Source organism: Ahaetulla prasina, chromosome 6 (genome assembly GCF_028640845.1).
Source record: "Ahaetulla prasina isolate Xishuangbanna chromosome 6, ASM2864084v1, whole genome shotgun sequence".
Classification (NCBI taxonomy): Eukaryota; Metazoa; Chordata; class Lepidosauria; order Squamata; family Colubridae; genus Ahaetulla; species Ahaetulla prasina.
This window is the reverse complement of record NC_080544.1, coordinates 44,275,242-44,294,406: the sequence shown is the minus strand read 5'-3', so window position 1 is coordinate 44,294,406 and position 19,165 is coordinate 44,275,242. Positions and strand designations below refer to the sequence as shown.

Below are 19,165 nucleotides of genomic sequence, written 5' to 3'. Positions count from 1 at the left end.
GAAGACACCATGAGTTGGAAAAATTATCCTGGCTCATTGAGAAGTAGGCGTAAAGTCAGAATCAGTATTATAACCAGTATATGCAGTACCCCAGCGATTGAAGACATTGCTCATGTTTTGTTTGATTGTCAATTATATGCTCTTCTTAACATTCCTACTTGAAAAAACAATCCACTGGGGTCGGATTTACACATTGTCCTATTTCCTCCTGGGTTCTAATCTATACATCGGGAGCTGAATTGCTAAGTTTATAGATAAGGCAGTTGAGTTAAGAGCCTGCTGTCTGATCATTGATTCATATTTTCCACATATGTGTTTTATTGCTGTATTTTCTTTTATATATCTTACCCTGAAATTAGATTCTGTATTTTATTTTTGTTTTATATTTTGATATGGTACTATGATAATAATCAATTATCTTCAGTCTCTCTCTCTCTCTCTCTCTCTCATTCTTACTCTCACTCTCCTATCCATCCATCCATCCATCTCACTATTCATGTTAAAATTTTACTTCTAAAATTTATAGCTGTTGTATGAGCATGCACTATAAAGTAGTAAGCAATACATGATGGAAGAAGAAAATAATTAAAAAAAATTAAAAGCTTAACTATTTGCAGTTTTAGACATTAGATCACATACATATAACAATTATTTTTGGAAGGTCATCTATTAATCTATTAGGGAAATGATTGTTGCAAAAACAGTGAAAAATGATCAGTTGATAATTCAGATTCAGGTAGGAAAGAATGATTCACACAATCCTGAAATTGGATGTAACTGCTTTAATAAGTGCAGATAGATGCTGTGTGGCACTCCTATATATTCAGAAGCAGGTTTTCCTAAATGAGTCCAAGCCTTTGCATAGTTGACTCGCTCTCCCTCCCTCCCTCCCTCCCTCCCTCCCTCCCTCCCTCCCTCTCTCTCTCATATATACATGCATACATACATAAATACACACATACAGTGGTACCTTGGTACTCAATTGCTTTGAAACCATCAACTTTGTTATTCAATGCATTTTGATGTGAAAACTTTGTCCCAATGCTCATAGTTTGTTTTATACTCAACTCACAAGCTAGGATTTGTCAGTGTTGGCTGCCTTGTGACTCACTACAATATTCCTTATGGGAAAAATTTGTTTGGTACTCATCGTGTTTGATACTCATTGCACCTCCTGGAAGCAATTAATGATGACTATCAAAGTCAGTCAGTCCGTCCAGTCTGTCTGTCTTTCTCTCTCTGTGTCTGTGTGTGTGTGTGTGTGTGTGTGTGTGTGTGTGTGTGCGCACGTGTGTGTGTGTGTGTGTGTTTGTGTATGTGTTGACCAAGAGAGATGTTGGCTAACTATTGCATCAAGAAATACTAATTCTTACTCTCTTCATCTTCCTGTCAAATCATCGATTAAGTAGCCAAATTCTGGACAAAGCCTGTGTGATTGGCTAAGATGAAATAAACTGTTACACACATGCTTTTTATAGGTTCTATACCCGATGGAAAGAATGGGAGTCATGGTATTCTCAAAGCTTTGGTTTACATTTCTCTCTGCGAGAAGAACAATGGCAGGAAGACTGGGCATTTATACTTTCTCTTGCTAGTCAGGTAAGAATGTCACTGTAAGTAAAAGAGTAACATGGGAAAGATTACCTTGCTGAGAAATGTATTTGCATTTTTCTTAACAAGTTCTGTAGATTTCTATTTTGTAATACATATTTTAGATTACATGACTGGAAACTATTTTCTTTAATACGCTTCTGGTATTGTTATAGGTACTTTAATTTGGTGTTTGTACTTGTGGGTGCTTCAGATATTACGAGCATTATCCAATCAAAATCATCATCTTTTTTTTTTACATTTTACATAAAATTGAAATTATGTAAAGATTATTGGAGTTAATTACGCCAATTTGAATATTCACAGCTTCTTTAAGCTATATATACACTATCTCACTGAACTGAATGGGAATTTCTTCTGAATACATCTACAAATCTAAGTATAGCTAAATTTAGGAACTATGTTAACTTTGAGCACTGATATGTAATCTTTAGGAAAGCCTGAATAAATAAATATTTTAAGCTTCATAGATTTTGCTATGGACAATGTTATAGTTGTGCTGATGATATTTCCCAAAGAAAAGAGGATTATATGAAAGTCAGACTAAACATTACCAAAAAAACAAACAAACAAAAAAAAAACCCAACCCAAAACTCCAATATAATTTCCATCTTTCTTGTCTGCCATTGTTGCCAATTTCCACTAAGTCAGTCTGGAGGGTTTTTTTCCCCCTCTTCCAACATATATGTGTATGGGACACCTTAGTGAGTTCATACTGACCCGGAGGCTACATGCACCAAAAAGAAAGGACAAGATAATATTAAATGGATTATAAGGCACCCAGTTGTGAATTAGTTAATGTCTTATCTACATATATACACACTACATAGGAATTATTCTTTTTCAAAATAATTTTTCTTACATGCGTGCTGTAATGTTTACGTGCATGCTGTAATACACTTTCACATCAGTAAAAGAGATTGCAAAAAACGTTGATGGCTCAGGATGTTGTAGCAAGTCCTATTGTGTGTGTTTGTGTGTTTGATAAATTTGTTTTATCAAATTTACATGGCTACCCCTCTCACAGCCCCATGTTGATCTCACTATAGTAATCCAATCGGGAGGTGATTAGGGCATGATTCTGAACAGAGGCCCTGATTTAGGAATTTGGGCACAACTGGCACATGACATGAAGTTGTGCACAGCCCCTCTTAGCCACCACTGCTATCTAAAGGAGATGTGAGTCCAGGATCTCCCCACTCCTCAAGTTTGTGTACCAATATAATTGTAAACCTGGTGGGCCCCAGAACCAAAGGCACTCAATCTTGCCAAGGTTCAGCTGAAGCCTGTTGCTCCCTATCCAGACATTTACAACCTCCAGACACCAGGATAAGATGTTAAAAGCCTCAGATCACTTAATTCACCAGGGGCAGCCTGGCAATTTTGAGCCCAAAATTTAGGTTGCTAAGTGAGAAATTTGTTAAGCAAGTTTTGCCCCATTTTACGACCTTTCTTTTCCTTGCCACAGTTGTTAAGTGAACCACTGCCATTGTTCTATTAATAACATGGTTGTTCAGTGAATCTGGATTCCTCCTTGTCTTTGCTTGTCAGAAGGTCTTAAAAGGTGATCACGTGACCCCAGGACACAGGAGATGTCATAAATATGAAGCAGTTGCCAAGCATCCAAATGTAAATCACATGACCATGAGGATGCTGCAATAGTTGTAAGTGTGAAAAAATGGTCATAGGTCACTTTTTTCCAATCCTGTTGTAACTTTCAACGTTCACTAAACAAATGGTTGTAAGTCAAGGACTACCTATATTGATGATACCTCTCCCCATGATCATACCCATAGCAGTAAGAAAGAGACTGCAAAAATATTAGCTCGGTGTGGGCACATATTCTTTGTAGCAGGACCCATCCTGTTTAGTTGCTCTTACCTCCAGGTATATGTGCATAGTCTGTTACTGTGCTGGAGATGGGTCTATTTAGCCCAGCTTACTCCATGTAATTAAGATACAAACTGGAGAAGAGATCCTTGGGGTATTGAGTTGTGTTTTTTTCCCCTTCTGTTTGCAACAAGGAAACAGGTTGATAGAGGTCTTTGTGCTGGGCTGCAAGCACATGGAAATCTATGCATGCTTACTCTATAGAAAATCCCATTTAGTTCATTGGCTCTTATTCCCAGGTGAGTATTTTTAAATTTTCTAGTCCTGTTCAATCAGCATGCTACCTCATTCTCTTCTCATTCCCTTCCATGTGTAGAGGATAAGGGTCTGCAGTGGAGAGCCTTTTGTCCCTGGAGACTCTCCGAAGATTAGAGATTTTTTTGAATCTTCATGTAGAGAATCTCTATGGGTAGAGGAGGCTCTCCATTGCAGGTACCCTCACTCACTGCATGTGGAGGGCATCAGGGAAGGCAGGACTAGTCAATATATCCTGAAGAGGCAACAATCCCTCCGTCTGCTGTCTCCATTTCATGCTTTCATTATTTATATATCCTGCCTATTCACCTGCTTTCAACAACATGTTTCTGTTATTGTATTTTTCCTTCGCTCCCAATATTTTTTTTGTGGGAGGAGAAGAACATTACATTCTTTTAGATCAATATCATTCTAGCTTTATGTGTGTATATGTAACATTCTTGGTTGTCTAAAAGGCATGCATACTCCCTGTACTCTCTCAGCATTTTGAGTTTCTGCTCTGGTTCTATGGATCTAAATTGTATAATATAAATTGTAATATGTAATTATTTTATAATAATGTCAACATCATTATCGTAATCATTTCAGCTGACATGCTGCTTGTTTTTCTGTGCTTAGGACACTGGTTAAACAACACATTTCTGTTGGTTGTTTTACTTTGAGAGCAGTATTCCAAGCTGGTTTAAAAAGCTGGAGAGTGTTGCATTTCTATTAGTACTGTGAATGGTGATTATATAAATGCTTTCTAACTCTTCGGTTCAGATGAATGTAGTTTATTTAGTTACTTCATACATAAATGTGCTTATTGTTGGTTGAAACTGAAGTTCCCTAGTCTCCTAAGTTTTCAGAAACCAGAAGACAAACCATTTTCTCTTTAAAAGGTGAATGAGAGTTATTGAGGCCTGTATCAGTATGTTTAGCAAGATGAATGACAGGCCCAGCCCAAGAGTGATACAGATTAGAACAATCCAGCCAAAGCTCAGTTCTTTATTTGCTCAAACCATAGAGACAGAATGTTGCCAAACTAAATCTATATTTCTCTAACCCTAAGGGATATATCTTGGGAGATTCTAAGTAGTGGCTATCCTAAACCGTTTCTTCTTTCTCTGATTCATCTCTGGGCTGTGTTGTCTCGACTCCCCCCCTCCCCTAGAAGTGCCACTTCAGTGTAGTCCATCACACCACCTCCCCTTTCATAAGCACATTCCATTACTATAGGAGACTTACCCCAGTGACTTGTGACCTTTCCTGGCCCCTTCCTCATTAGCTTTTGAGGAAGCCAGCAGGGAAGGTTGTAAATGATGATCTCGAGTTCATAGAGGCTGCAAGTGGTCGTAAGTGCAAACTGGTTTCCATCGCACTTGTCCCAATCATGTGACGGCAGAAGTGCTGGGATGGCTGGAACACCAAGGACATGTAACCACCATTCTTTTATCACTGTCATAATTTTGAATAGTCACTGAAGATATGATATGCTCATAGATCAAGGACTATTATTATGTATAGAGAGATGGAATGTCACAGGTTTTAGTTTAATGGATTGTTTGATTTGTCACTGATGACTTGGATGAAGTAGGGTACTTTGTAATATTTACAGTTTGTCTATATCCAGGCATTAATGGCGTTGTAACAATTATTACTACTAGTATGACTAGAATATATTCTCCCAAAGCCGGAATATTTAGACTGACAACAAAAATTTCAATTTTTTAATGAACAATGTACACAACTCAGAAGCTAATACTGAGCACCATGTGCTTAACTGTAATTAAATATAAGTTTGTACACTGAGAGTAAGCCTACAAAATGTAACATGAATACATCTTTGATGATAAGAATTCACATTGCTTCACTGTAATATCTGACAGTAATACTTTAAAGTTTTAAAGTGTGCTAAATTTCACCATAACATTAAAATTGCTTCTCTAGTCACTGTATAAGTAATATGCAGTAAATTTGCATTTAGTCTATTGACTTAAGAAAAAAAACTGATTATCCTTTTGTATATGTTCCCTTATCCCCTTTTCTTTTGTAACTATGCCTGTCTTCACTACGCTACTATAATTGGAAGCCTTATAGGAGGCATAAATGTAATTAAAACTGGATAATATTAAGACAAACTAATGGCTTCACTAGGCCCTGGTTTTTCTCGTGTAATTTTTGCTCATTAAATGATTTACCAGTTTATATTTAAGCTTTAAGAATACAGTTAAAATATTTTGGTAATCAACATTTAAAAAGTTGATTTCTTAGAAACATTTCAGTTAAAGTAAGACCTCAATTTAATAGATCATTCAGCAGGAAGGATGCCCTGAAATTACTGTTAAATGTTAAGTCCGAAATATATTTTGCACATCTGTAAAATACCTATCTACCATTTTGTATATGTGTAAAAATATGCATAGGGCCTTCTGGTTGATTAAAGATGGCAAGATTCAATGTTACAGCCTCCATCTTGTCCGCTACTCCCTTCACTTGTTATGGACATGGCCAGAAGAATAGATCTCTAGCTGCAAGGGAGCAGGAAAGACTGGGAACTTCCAGAAATCCCTGTCTAAACTGCCGTATCCCACTGTACATGGAAGGAGGGATCTTCAATCTTCCCAGTGCCATCAGTGTCTCAATGGGGCAGATCCCATTGGCTTACTGCGGCCACCAATCTTCTCACCAACTCCATTCCCCATTTTTAAAGAGCTTACCCAGAAACATCAATAAAGCTTAATTTAATAGACTTTGTTTTGTCTGTTGGATTCAATTAAATTATGGTAAGTGGTATTGTTACTGTTTTATCTCACTTTAATAACACTTTTATTTTAAAATGTTGTTTTTGAAACAGCCTGGCGCAAGTTTGGAACAGACACACATTTTTGTACTTGCACATATTCTTAGAAGACCAATTATAGTTTATGGAGTTAAATATTATAAGAGTTTCCGGGGAGAAACTTTAGGATATACTCGTTTTCAAGGTAAGTAGGATTTATAATACAAACAAGATTTTAATTAAAAATGTTGAAAAGATACTGGGAAAATCTGTAATTTAAAGAAATTTAAACAGTATATGTAATTTCTATTTCTCATGTTTAAAATTCTATTTTTTATTAGTTTTCTTGGAATTTTTCTTTTTCTTAACTATATTCTTATTTTTTCTACTTTTTCCTTTTTTAGTTTGTATTAGTTTTTATTGCTGTAATTATAATTTTTAATAAAATTGCTATTAAAATACATTGGCAAGATTCAGTGCAAATAGAAGCATTTAGAAATACTTAGGAGTATTTTGATCTTAACAGAAATATAAATAATCGATATCCCTGAAAATAAGTCCTATCCAAAAAATGTCCTACTTAACAGCCTGTGCAGCCACCCACCCATACATTTAGTCTGGTTTCTTGCAGTGCCGTGGCCATGAGATGAGACCGGGGGTGGGGGGAATCGTGGAGCTGCCTCATGCGCCCCACACCGGCTTACCTCAGGGCCTCCGCTGCCAGTCCATCCATGCTTGACACCTGCCTCGTAGCAGCAGCAGCAGCAACCATGTACAGCAGGAGCCCACATGGCCACTGGCCCATTTGTGCTTGCTCATGGCCACAAGGCTGAGTGGTGTGTTGATGATCCGACTGCGAGGCAGGTCATGGGGTATGGCTGGCCTGGCTGCGGGGCCCCTAAGGTAAACCAGTGTGGGGTGTGTGGGGCAGCTCCACTCTCCTACCTCGCCTCATGGCTGAGGCACCAGCATGTCACTCAGTCTCCTGCTCCATTGCAAGCCGAAGTGGGCTGATGGCCACAAGGGTTCATGCTGGATGGGGCTGCTGGAGCCACTGCTGCGAAGCGAGGCAGATGTCGGGACATGGGTGGTCTGGCTGCAGGGGCCCTGAGGTAAGCCAGTGTGGGGTGTGTGGGGCAGTTCCAGCCTCCCTGTCTCACATGGCAACAGCACTGGCATGCACTGGCATGCTGCACGACCACCTGCCCCTCTGCGAGCAAGCAGAAGTGGGCCTCCCTTACATGGAAAAAAAAATAAGACACCCTCTGAAAATGAGCCCTAGTGCTTATTTTGCAGCCCAAAAGAAAATAAGACCCAGTCTTATTTTCGGGGAAACGCAGGTAATTTCTGAGTTCAAGAATTTTCACAGGATTTGTATATACTTTTTTTTTTTTTTTTACATTTATACCCTGCCCTTCTCCGAAGACTCAGGGCGGCTTACAGTGTATAAGGCAATAGTCTCATTCTATTTGTATATTTTTACAAAGTCAACTTATTGCCCCCCCAACAATCTGGGTCCTCATTTTACCTACCTTATAAAGGATGGAAGGCTGAGTCAACCTTGGGCCGGGCTTGAACCTGCAGTAATTGCAGGCTTTGTGTTCTTAATAACAGGCTTTACCAGCCTGCGCTATTCACCGGCCCATTACTTCTCATAATGACCTATAGAAAGCATAATATTTAATATCAGAAATCTCATTATAGCATCACAGTTTATCTATATCTATAATTGTCTTTTGTGACTATAGTGATCAGTAGCTTAAAGGAATTTATGACAAGAAATACAAGTCCCTAAGGGAAGTTTTACATGTTCTTCTTTTTTTAAATAATGCAATAACCTGACAATATAGTGTAGAGAAAGTTCTATACGAAGTTTAGATTTATGATTTATAACATCTTAACCTCTTTTTATAGGAAAAGCACAATGTAAGTATTACTGTCAATAATTAGGAATTTTAGATCTTTAATAATTAGAACTTTTAAAGAAAGAACTACAACTGTGGGTTCACTAATTTGTGAAAAGCTTCACTGTGAAGTTGAGTAGAATTAAAAATGAGACAATCATTCTAATTCATCAGATACATTTGAAATGTTGAAAGTACAATAGTTTTTGCTTACCGACAATAATCAGGATTGGGAATTCCATTACTAAGCAATGTGTTTGTAAGGCAAAGCATCACGTGACCACAGTGGCAGTTCTAACAGTTTTAGTTGTTCTTGTTAGGAGACACTACAATGACTGCCATAAGAACCCATCAAAAGTACTTCTCTTTCGGTGGTGTTGTAACTTTGAATGGTCACTGAATGAGTGGACATTAAAAAAGAACTCCCCGGATGTCCTGGTATTCACACAAAATGACTAATCATATACATGGATATAACCAGCCAGAAACCATCCATTTAGAAAAAAGGCTGGAGAGTAGGAGTTTTTCCGAGCTGAGATAGAGAATTAACTGAAATCAAGAATTGAAACAGGTCGTATAAATTAATTGCCTATGGTTATCTGCATCTTAAAATTAAAGCCTACTAAATAATACAAATATTGTATGTCTGCTGAATATTGAAAAGAGCCTGTGAATTCTTGGCCACATCTATGTCACATTTCATTTGCACTTAAAATTTCACTTAAATGACTCAGTTCAAGATGATACAAAGTCTTGATTTGGGTCATCATGCCTTACATCCATTGCCTGAGACTTATACCCTTTGCTGGTAGCAGAACCTAAATTATTGCCCCTTTTTTAACTCTTTGTTTCCTGCAGCACATTTTGATGTTTACTAGTAAACCAATAAATGCAAGGAAGGAACAACAATGGGACTTAAATAAATTTAGAAAAATAAAACATCAGTTGCTGCTAGTCTTGATAAGTACATGCTACCTCCAAGATCAGAGATTGAAATAGGAGACAGTGGCAGAAGCTTGTGTTCTCATAATCATCTTGTGAGCTAACCATTGGCATCTGATTCAACAAAGAATGATCTGTAGGTGTGATGAACATCAGTTTATGCTAATATGGCAGCTCTCTAGGATCCTTTTTCACTTTATGAATTTAAAATGAGAAAACGCGGAAAGTCCCAAGACAAGCTCAAATATCAAGCAGATAGCCGGTTGTGAAACCCTTCTGGTAAAGTGGGGCCGCGGGGTACAGGTGGGCATGCTGGTTCCTTGCTACGTGGCAGCAGCCCTGCCCAAGTTGTTGGAGATGATAGCCGGGACGGCGGTTGAGACCCCCAGACTTATGGTTATGGGGGATTTCAACCTGCTGTCGGTGGGCGAATCATCTACGGCAGCTCGGGAGTTCATGGCTTCCATGGCGGCTTTGGACCTGACCCAGGTAGTTAATGGTCCCACCCACACTGGGGGTAACACTCTGGACCTGATTTTTGTCTCGGGACAGTGGCTTAATGGTCTGGATTTAGGGGAGTTAATTGTTAAATCCTTGTCATGGTCAGATCATTTACTCCTTCAGCTAGACTTTCGAACTGCTGCACCCCACCACAGGGAGACGGAGCCGATTCAATGGTTCCGTCCCAGGCACCTGATGGACCCGGAGAGGTTTCTGACGGAACTTGGGCCGTTTCCTGGGGAATTAGCCCACGACTCGGCCAAAAAACTGGTGGCCGCCTGGGAGGAGGCGGCTGCCGGGGCTTTGGACCGCGTTGTGCCTTTGCGGCCTCTGACCCGGCACTGAACTCGACCAGCTCCTTGGTATAACGAGGAGCTGAGAGAGATGAAGCGCCGGAAAAGACGCCTAGAGAGTGTTTGGAGATCCAGCTGCATCTAGTCCATCCGAACACTAGTTAGGTCACATATTCAGACTTATCTAGTGGCGATAAGAACGGCGAAACATAACTATTTCTCCGCGCTTATCGCATCGGCAGATAATCGCCCAGCCACCCTGTTTAGGGTGACCCACTCCCTGCTTTTGCAGGAGGCTCGGGAGGACCCCTTGCAGGGTCGTGCTGAGGATTTTGTACAGTATCTGTCTGATAAAATCGCTCGGATCTGGAGCGGTCTGGACGCTGATTGGATAGATCCGGGCGGGATGATGGGGCCGAGTCTTGTGGACATTACCTGGGCTGAGTTTGATCCTGTGACTCCCGACGACATGGACAGGTTGTTGAGTAGGCTGAATCCCACCACATGTTAATTGGACCCGTGTCCCTCCTGGTTGGTACTGGCCACACGGGAGGTGACACGAGGCTGGCTCCTGGGAGTTACCAACGCTTCTTTGTTGGGGGACATTTTCCCCACCGCCTTGAAAGAGGCGGTGGTGAGGCCCCTCCTCAAGAAGCCTTCCCTGGACCCAGCTGTATTGGCGAACTATCGTCCAGTCTCCAACCTTTGCTTTTTGGCGAAGGTTGTTGAGAGTGTGGTGGCATATCAGCTTCCCCGATACCTAGAGGAATCTGTCTTTCTAGACCCGTTCCAGTCCGGCTTCAGACCTGGGTACAGCACTGAGACGGCTTTGGTCGCGTTGGTGGATGACCTCTGGAGGGCTCGGGACAGGGGATGTTCCTCTGTCCTGGTCCTTTTAGATCACTCGGCAGCTTTTGATCCCATCGACCATGGTATCCTGCTGCGGCGGTTGGAGGGATTGGGAGTGGGAGGCACCGTTTATCGGTAGTTCTCCTCCTATCTCTCTGACCGTTCGCAGACGGTGTTGGCAGGGGGGCAGAGATCGACTTCTAGGTGCCTCACTTGTGGGGTACCTCAGGGGTCGGTTCTCTCGCCTCTCCTGTTCAACATCTACATGAAGCCGCTGGGTGAGGTTATCTGTGGTTTTGGGGTGGATTACCATCTGTACCCTGATGATACTCAGCTGTACATTTCCATTCCAAAGCACCCCAACGAAGCTGTCGAGGTGATGGCCCGGTGTCTTGAGGCCGTGCGGGTTTGGATGGGGAGGAACAGGCTCCAGCTCAACCCGACCAAGACAGAATGGCTGTGGGTTCCGGCGTCCCGGTACAGCCAGCTTTCGCCTTCGCTGACTGTTGGGGATAAAGTATTGGCCCCCAGAGGAAGGGTGCACAACTTGGGTGTTCTCCTGGACGATCGTCTGTCTTTAGAAGAACACCTGACGGCCATCGCCAGGGGAGCATTTTATCAGATTCGCCAGTTGCGCCCCTTCCTTGACCTGGACTCCTTACGCACGGTCACTCACGCCCTTGTTACCTCTCGCCTGGACTATTGCAATGCTCTCTACATGGGGCTCCCCTTGAAGAGCACCAGGAGGCTCCAGTTAGTCCAGAATGCGGCTGTGCAGGTAATAGAGGGAGCACCACGTTGCTCCCATATAACACCCATCCTGCGTGGCCTGCACTGGCTGCCAGTAGCCTTCCTGGTGCAATTCAAGGTGTTAGTGACCACCTTCAAAGCACTCCATGGCTTAGGACCGGGGTATCTACGAGACTGCCTTTTGCCACCGATAGCCTCCCAATGACCTGTGCGCTCCCACAGAGTGGGCCTGCTCAGGGTGCCGTCGACCAAACAATGTCAGTTGGCAGCCCCCAGAGGGAGAGCCTTCTCTGGCAGCACCGGCCCTTTGGAACGAGTTACCTCCGGGATTACGCCAACTCCCCAACCTCCGAACCTTCAAGCGGGAATTAAAAACTTTATTATTTAATCATGCGGGACTAGCCTAAATGTATTTTAAATATATTTTAATTATAGTTTTTAAATTTTAAAGGGTTTTATGTCGGTTTTGACCATTTTAGTAAATTGGCCAATTAATATATTCGTTTTAAATTTTTTTAAATTTGTTATTTATATTATGTGTACTTTTGTGTTTTTAATATGGCTGTAAACCGCCCTGAGTCCTTCGGGAGAAGGGCGGTATAGAAATTGGATTATAAAATAAAAAAAATAAAGTATCTTCTTAGATTTCTGAGAAAGTGAGGACACATAACAGGACTGCTATAGAAGCTGCAGTTAGAACAATGTAATTGTTTTGTTTTGATGAAATACATTGATAGGTTACTACTGTCTCTGCTCTTGGATGTATTCTGAGCCTCTGTGAAATTATAGAGAGGCTGAACAGAAACATGGACTTTTAATTGAGTTCTCTTTATCTGGAGAAGAGATCATATTTTAGATTGTATTTATGCAGAAATGTTAAAAACTCAAAGCTTTTAAGCAGCACTGTTATTTATAGTACACCAGTTTCTAAATTTTCTCATGGCAGGGCATGCTCCTACTTTAGTTGTTTGGTTGAAGTTCTGAATATCTTTAAAGTTCCTCAAATGAAAATGTTGGGAGATTCCATAATGTGTGTTAAAAGCTGTGGAAACTAGATTGTCACTGAATAATTAAAATAGAGATTATTCTATATGTTAAATGTAACATGTTAATACTTTAAAAGGGTAAAACTTCAGTTGGAATTATTTAGTTGCCATGGGAATTTCTTTAGAAATAACTATAGCTATTTTGAGGATTGCATAATAGTATTTATAGTACAGGTATTTCTTGGCTTATGACTGAAATTGAGTCTAGAATGAGGGTCCTAAGTTGAAGCATCACCTGACTGGATTCAAAGTTATAATCGGTTCTTATGATGGTTGCTAAGCAAATCCATTTTGGTTAACTCTGGAAACTGACAAAGTTACAAATCATGGTCACATAACTGCAGAATGCTGCAAATGGCCGTTAAGGTGGATCACTTGCCAAATGCCCAAAATGCGATTATACGACAATATGGATGTATTTGTAACTCTGAAAATGGATCATAATTGGGGATGTATGTCAAATGGCTGTTAAACAATTGGTCATAAATGGAAGACTCAATTATTAGAATATAGTTACAACTTTTTACATCCATTAATTCTAAAGACTCAACTTTCTACTAAAAGGTACATTAAAGGCTTATGTTTGTTGTCATGCTTTAGATAAAAATCTTCACCAAAAACAATACATCAAATTCTTTTACCTTTGAACCTTCCTTTTTTCATAGGTGTATATTTGCCTTTGTTATGGGAACAGAGCTTTTGTTGGAAGAGCCCGATTGCTCTGGGCTACACAAGGGGCCATTTCTCTGCTTTGGTTGCCATGGAGAACGATGGCTATGGCAATCGAGGTGCTGGTGCTAACTTGAACACTGATGATGATGTTACTATTACTTTTTTACCGTTGGTTGACAGTGAAAGGAAGCTGCTGCACATTCACTTCCTTTCTGCTCAAGAGGTAAGAAATGCTTCATAATTATGGTTATAGCAGAGATGTTCCTCAAGTATTAGATGAGAAAAAATAAAAGCTCCAAGAATATGCATAATTATAGGTAGCATGCAGGAGATATTACTTTTACTAAGACCTACCTAGTGGCAATGAGGGAGGCGAAGCGTTCTTACGTTTCCACCCTCATTGCATCGGCAGATAACCGCCCGGCCGCCCTGTTTCGGGTGACTCGCTCCCTCCTTCATCAGGAGGGGCGGGATGACCCCCTACAGGGACGTGCTGAGGAGTTTAACGGTTATCTATACAATAAAATCGTTCAGCTTCGTGATAGTTTAGACCAAAATTGCGATGATCCAAGTGGGATGGCAGAGGCACGTCTTGTTGAGGTTGTTTGGGATGAGTTTGAGACTGTGGCTCTCGAGGACGTGGACAGGTTACTGGGGAGGCTACATGCGACCACATGTTTACTGGATCCGTGTCCTTCCTGGTTGGTGCTGGCTACTCAGGAAGTGACATGAGGCTGGCTCTGGGGGATTATAAATGCTTCATTGTTGGAAGGGGTTTTTCCCGCCACCTTGAAAGAGGCGGTGGTGAGACCCCTCCTCAAGAAGCCTTCCCTGGACCCTCTTCTCTTTCTTAACATTTTAGGAGGAATTTCCTTCATCATTTTTATATCTTGTCCCAATATTTGGAATTTATTTTTATAAAAGGCTTGTAAAATTTCGTACCTAACCTTTTTAGTTGTAAAATAAATAACCACATCCCTCGGTACTCTATTTTGTCTTGCCCACCAAGAATTAACACGATAAATTCTTTCAATATTAGTCTCAAAATCTTCCGGCTCCACACCCTTTATCTGGGCAAAGGCTTGCGTAAAAATCTCCTTTAAATTTTCCTTCCTATTTTGTTTCAACCCCCTCACCCTTATAGCATATTCCATTAATCTATATTGTAATATTACTCTTTCTTCATCTGCCCTATCTACTTTTGCCTGTATATCTTCCATCTTATTATCTAAGTTCCAATTGTTTTGATTTTTTTGAGTTTCTTCTATTTTCCTTTGCAACTCTAAATTAGCTTTATTAATTTCTGCAAAATCATCCTCCATCTGAATACAAGAGCTCAATATTTGCGCAATTGCATCCTTTACCATTTTCATTTCCCTCTTCTGCTCTTCCACCACTTCCTTAAAATCCAACATCTCTTTCTCTATTTCATCAAATTTTTGATCTATTTCTAAAAAATGACTCTCCAAAAACTCCTGTAAAAAATTTCTTAAAATTCAAAAAACTGTGGCTGTGGATGCCGGCACCCCGGTACAGTCAGCTGCAGCCGCAGCTGGCTGTGGGGGGCGAGTTATTGGCCCCAACGGAGAGGGTGCGCAACTTGAGTGTCCTCTTGGATGGGCGGCTGTCGTTTGACGATCATTTGGCGGCCGTCTCCAAGAGGGCCTTCCACCAAGTATGCTTGGTGCGCCAGTTGCGCCCCTTCCTTGACCGGGATGCCTTATGCACGGTCACTCATGCCCTTGTCACTTCCCGCTTGGACTATTGCAATGCTCTCTACATGGGGCTGCCCTTGAAGTGCACCCAGAGGCTGCAGCTAGTCCAGAATGCAGCTGCGCGGGTAATAGTGGGAGCAACTCGTTGCTCCCATGTAACACCAATCCTGCGCAGTTTGCACTGGCTTCCTGTGGTCTTTCGGGTGCGCTTCAAGATTCTGGTTACCACCTTTAAAGCGCTCCATGGCTTAGGACCCGGGTACTTACGGGACCGCCTGCTGTTACCTTTTGCCTCCCACCGACCCGTACGCTCACACAGAGAGGGCCTTCTCAGGGTGCCGTCCGCCAAGCAATGTCGGCTGGCAGCCCCCAGGGGAAGGGCCTTCTCTGTTGGAGCTCCTACGCTTTGGAATGAACTTCCCCCTGGCTTACGTCAAGTGCCTGATCTTCGGACTTTTCGCCGTGAGCTGAAAACGCACCTATTTATTCAAGCGGGACTGGATTAAAATTTTATTGGGGTTATTTATATTTTAAGATTTTAAATTGTTTTAAATTTTCGGCCACATTATAATATGTTTTCTTTTAATTTCTTTTAATCTGTATATAGTGTATTTTTACTTGGCTGTACACCGCCCTGACTCCTTCGGGAGAAGGGCGGTATAAAAATCGAAATAAATAAATAAATAAATATATTGACCGCCAAATTTTACTTTATACTGAGGTTTTTATGAATATGAGATGTTTTAAAAAACAGCTATAACAATTAAACTTTTGAGGAAAAAGCAACAGATAGTTTATGTCCCTCTTAATGAATCATTTTATAACTAAAAATACAGAATGACAGTGCTTGCAAAAGATAAGCCCAACTTACTAATAACATTTAACCATACCATTGTATTAGGAATGAAACCTTAAAGTAGCAATTAAAAATGTGGAATTTTATTTGATGCATATCTGGTACATGATCACAGTTAAATTGTCTTTCATGACTGGGCCTGTGAAACAGAACTGTTAGATTTCTTCAACCTTAGTTTACAGAATTTTTTTTTTAAAGTGGGGATTAGGCAATAAATCATCATGGAGGAAATCTATTTATGTGGCTACTAGAAGATGAAAACGACTTGATGGTAGATAATTCTAGTTAGGAATTGACTAGTAGATTTTTGAATCGGCGATAGTAAGTGTTATACAATGCTTGTCTTTTTTAGTTGGCAGCATTCTAAACTGACCATGTTGTATTTTTTTTTCTCCGAAGATTGGTAATGAGGAACAGCAAGAGAAGCTGCTTAGGGAATGGCTGGACTGTTGCGTGACAGAAGGTGGAGTCCTGGTTGCTATGCAGAAAAGCTCTCGCCGGCGTAACCATCCCCTGGTAACGCAGATGGTAGAGAAATGGCTGGACCGCTATAGACAAATCCGCCCCTGTACATCCCTTTCAGATGGAGAGGAAGATGAAGACGATGATGATGAATGAATGAAAAAAAAAAGATACCAGCTGCATATAATGTATGGTGACAACCCCAGCTCTTGGAGCAGTCTAGGAAATGGTTGCATGGTGCCCCAAATGTAGCAGGGAACATCCTGTGTAGGATTTTGAGTGGGCATGGGAAGAATTCAGAGACTCATCTGATGCAAGAAGAAGTATGTTGATTGGACTCATTTGTAAACAAGAAAAAGAAAGCAAAGCCCTAATTTTATTACTAAGACAGAAAGCATTTTTCTGGTTGTACATCTGCCCTTAATTATACCACATATGGTTGTGTAAGAAGGTTGAGTAATAGGAAAAAAGTGTAACCAGCATCTTACAATTATTGAAGGAAATTCTTTTAAATAAGGGCACTTAAAAGCACATTGTTGATTAATATCTGTTCCTTTTGAGACTTACAGTAAAATTTGATTATTTTGCATCTCTTTTTAAGCATTCTGACATATTTCCTTGAAATAACATTTTATATGAAATCTTGCTAATGCCCAGATCAGATCATCAGATCATGTGGCTTTTTTTTTCCTTTCTTTTTTTTTTTGTTGATGCCATATAACCAGAGTAACTCATACGTGTTAAAAATGTATTGTTCTGTTAAATTTAATATTGTGCCCATTACAGTATAATAAAATGAAATTTTAAAGGGAAAACATATGGAAGGGATGATAAATCTTGACTTAACTGAACTGTTTTCTGTAAAGACTTCTCTAGTATCCATTAATACTTTGTATCACAACTTTGGAATAGTTTTTCCCCCCTTTCAGGCTACTTAAAATAGTTTTTAAAAAAAATGCTGTTCCAGGGAACTTTGTGCTAAACAATTGTGTGGAGTTTGTAAAACTGAACTGCATTTTGTCCAAACCCGGTCTTGCTGTGAGTTGTACTATAGAAATTAATATTTTATCAAGCCTTTCCCCATGCAAGTTAAAATTGCTTCCACTGAGGATCATTCCTTGGTCATTAAAATTGAGTGAGAAAGCACTTTGACTGTTTTCCTTAAAAGCCTTCATTCTAAAGTTTGTTGGGAAGTCCTGTGTACTATTTTTCCTTCAAATGTAACCTTCAGAATTCTGTGCATGTTGACTGATTGTGGCCACATCTGGACTTGTAAGCTTCCTGAACTTCAGTTCAGAATATATTCTCCGGTAAAAAAAAATCTTTTTATTATACTTGATTACCTTAGCTATGCTGTATTGAATGGATCTAGCCCTACCCAAAAACTCACTGTAAGAACACTAAAGGTTGAATAGTTTTGTATGCAAAATGTAGATCCTGATAAGCACTTTTTAAAGACCAATGATGGTGGAAATGATGACATGGAACCTGTTATAAGATGGAATCCCTGGTTTAAGAATCTGAACAGAAACTGTACCTTTTTTAAATGGATGTAAAAACATAGGAGCCATTCTGAATTGCTTTTTAAAATGGTACATTTCAAGCAATTGAAAGTTAAACAAAAATTTCTCAAAATAATTCTACTGACAAATAAACAATGACATTTTATCAAGGTACTGTGTTGAAACATATCAATACATTTTTTCACTCTTATAGAAGCTTATTAATGTTTTACACAAAGAAAATTACATTGACCTGTGATAAATTTACAGAGCAGTAGAATCATTGGATTTCTTTTCCTACAACAGGTTGTACTTTGATATATTCATTTTTAAAGTTTTCCTAAAGATAGTTAAAAGGGGTATAGTTTAATACCTTAGTCCTCTGCTTGCTCTATATTCTTTCCTATAAAATTCCTGCGTTCCTGAACTAATAGAATAAATTAGATGATTATGCTTGAGTAGAATGAAAAAAATTGAAATATTGCAAGTTGTGCTCCAAATCTGAGTTACTTCTCAATTCTAACTGCAATTTCCTGCAATGAGATATGGCCTTCTTGAATATAAAACTTATTTTATTTTCCTTTGCCCTATTAATAGGAGAAAATGTTTAGCCATATTTAACCAAGGCTTTAAGCATTTTCTTGAATAAAGGCATTTGGCTGCTAGTAGGGATTAAAAAAAATCAGCAATATACATTTTATCTTCATGTTATACAGCTAAACAAGCAGCAATATACATATTATATAGTCACAGTACATCCTTATGAGGCTCAGCAGAAGTCAGTGGTTTTATAGATTGTAATTCCAGTTGCTCTTACAGTACAGCAGCAGAGTTATTAATTCGATTATAGCTGTGCCTTGAAACACTAATTGCAATAGTGCGTAGGCCTGTCTTCTGATAATTTTTGGGAAGGATTACATTTTTTAAAACAAACTTGGAGGTATTCTGATATATCCCTGCTTTAAAACTAGAGGTCAGACTTCAATTTGATTTTCTTTTTAAGTTGTAAAGTCTCCCTACAGTGCTCCAAATTAAACAGAATATTTTGCCTTTTTTAAACCTTTAAATACCTAAATAGTTTATCCTATTCAGATATTTTGTTTTGTCTTATTTCAAAGCCTGTTCTCTTGAGAAAAAAAAACACCACCACCACCTC

At 39.8% G+C, this 19,165-nt stretch overlaps 1 protein-coding gene across 5 annotated transcripts in view; it reads left to right on the top strand.

Annotated features, from left to right (window-relative positions):
• Positions 1-18,134, top strand: part of ZRANB1 (zinc finger RANBP2-type containing 1) — a 68,408-nt gene extending 50,274 nt beyond the window's left edge. For all 5 annotated transcript variants that reach the window (XM_058187579.1, XM_058187580.1, XM_058187578.1 and 2 more), the window contains 4 exons: positions 1,479-1,599; positions 6,593-6,722; positions 13,468-13,697; positions 16,445-18,134. In XM_058187579.1, coding sequence (XP_058043562.1) covers positions 1,479-1,599; positions 6,593-6,722; positions 13,468-13,697; positions 16,445-16,663 — 700 coding nt within the window. In that variant the 3' untranslated portion in view covers positions 16,664-18,134. The remainder of the gene's footprint in view (positions 1-1,478; positions 1,600-6,592; positions 6,723-13,467; positions 13,698-16,444) is intronic.
• Positions 18,135-19,165: the final 1,031 nt, after the last annotated feature.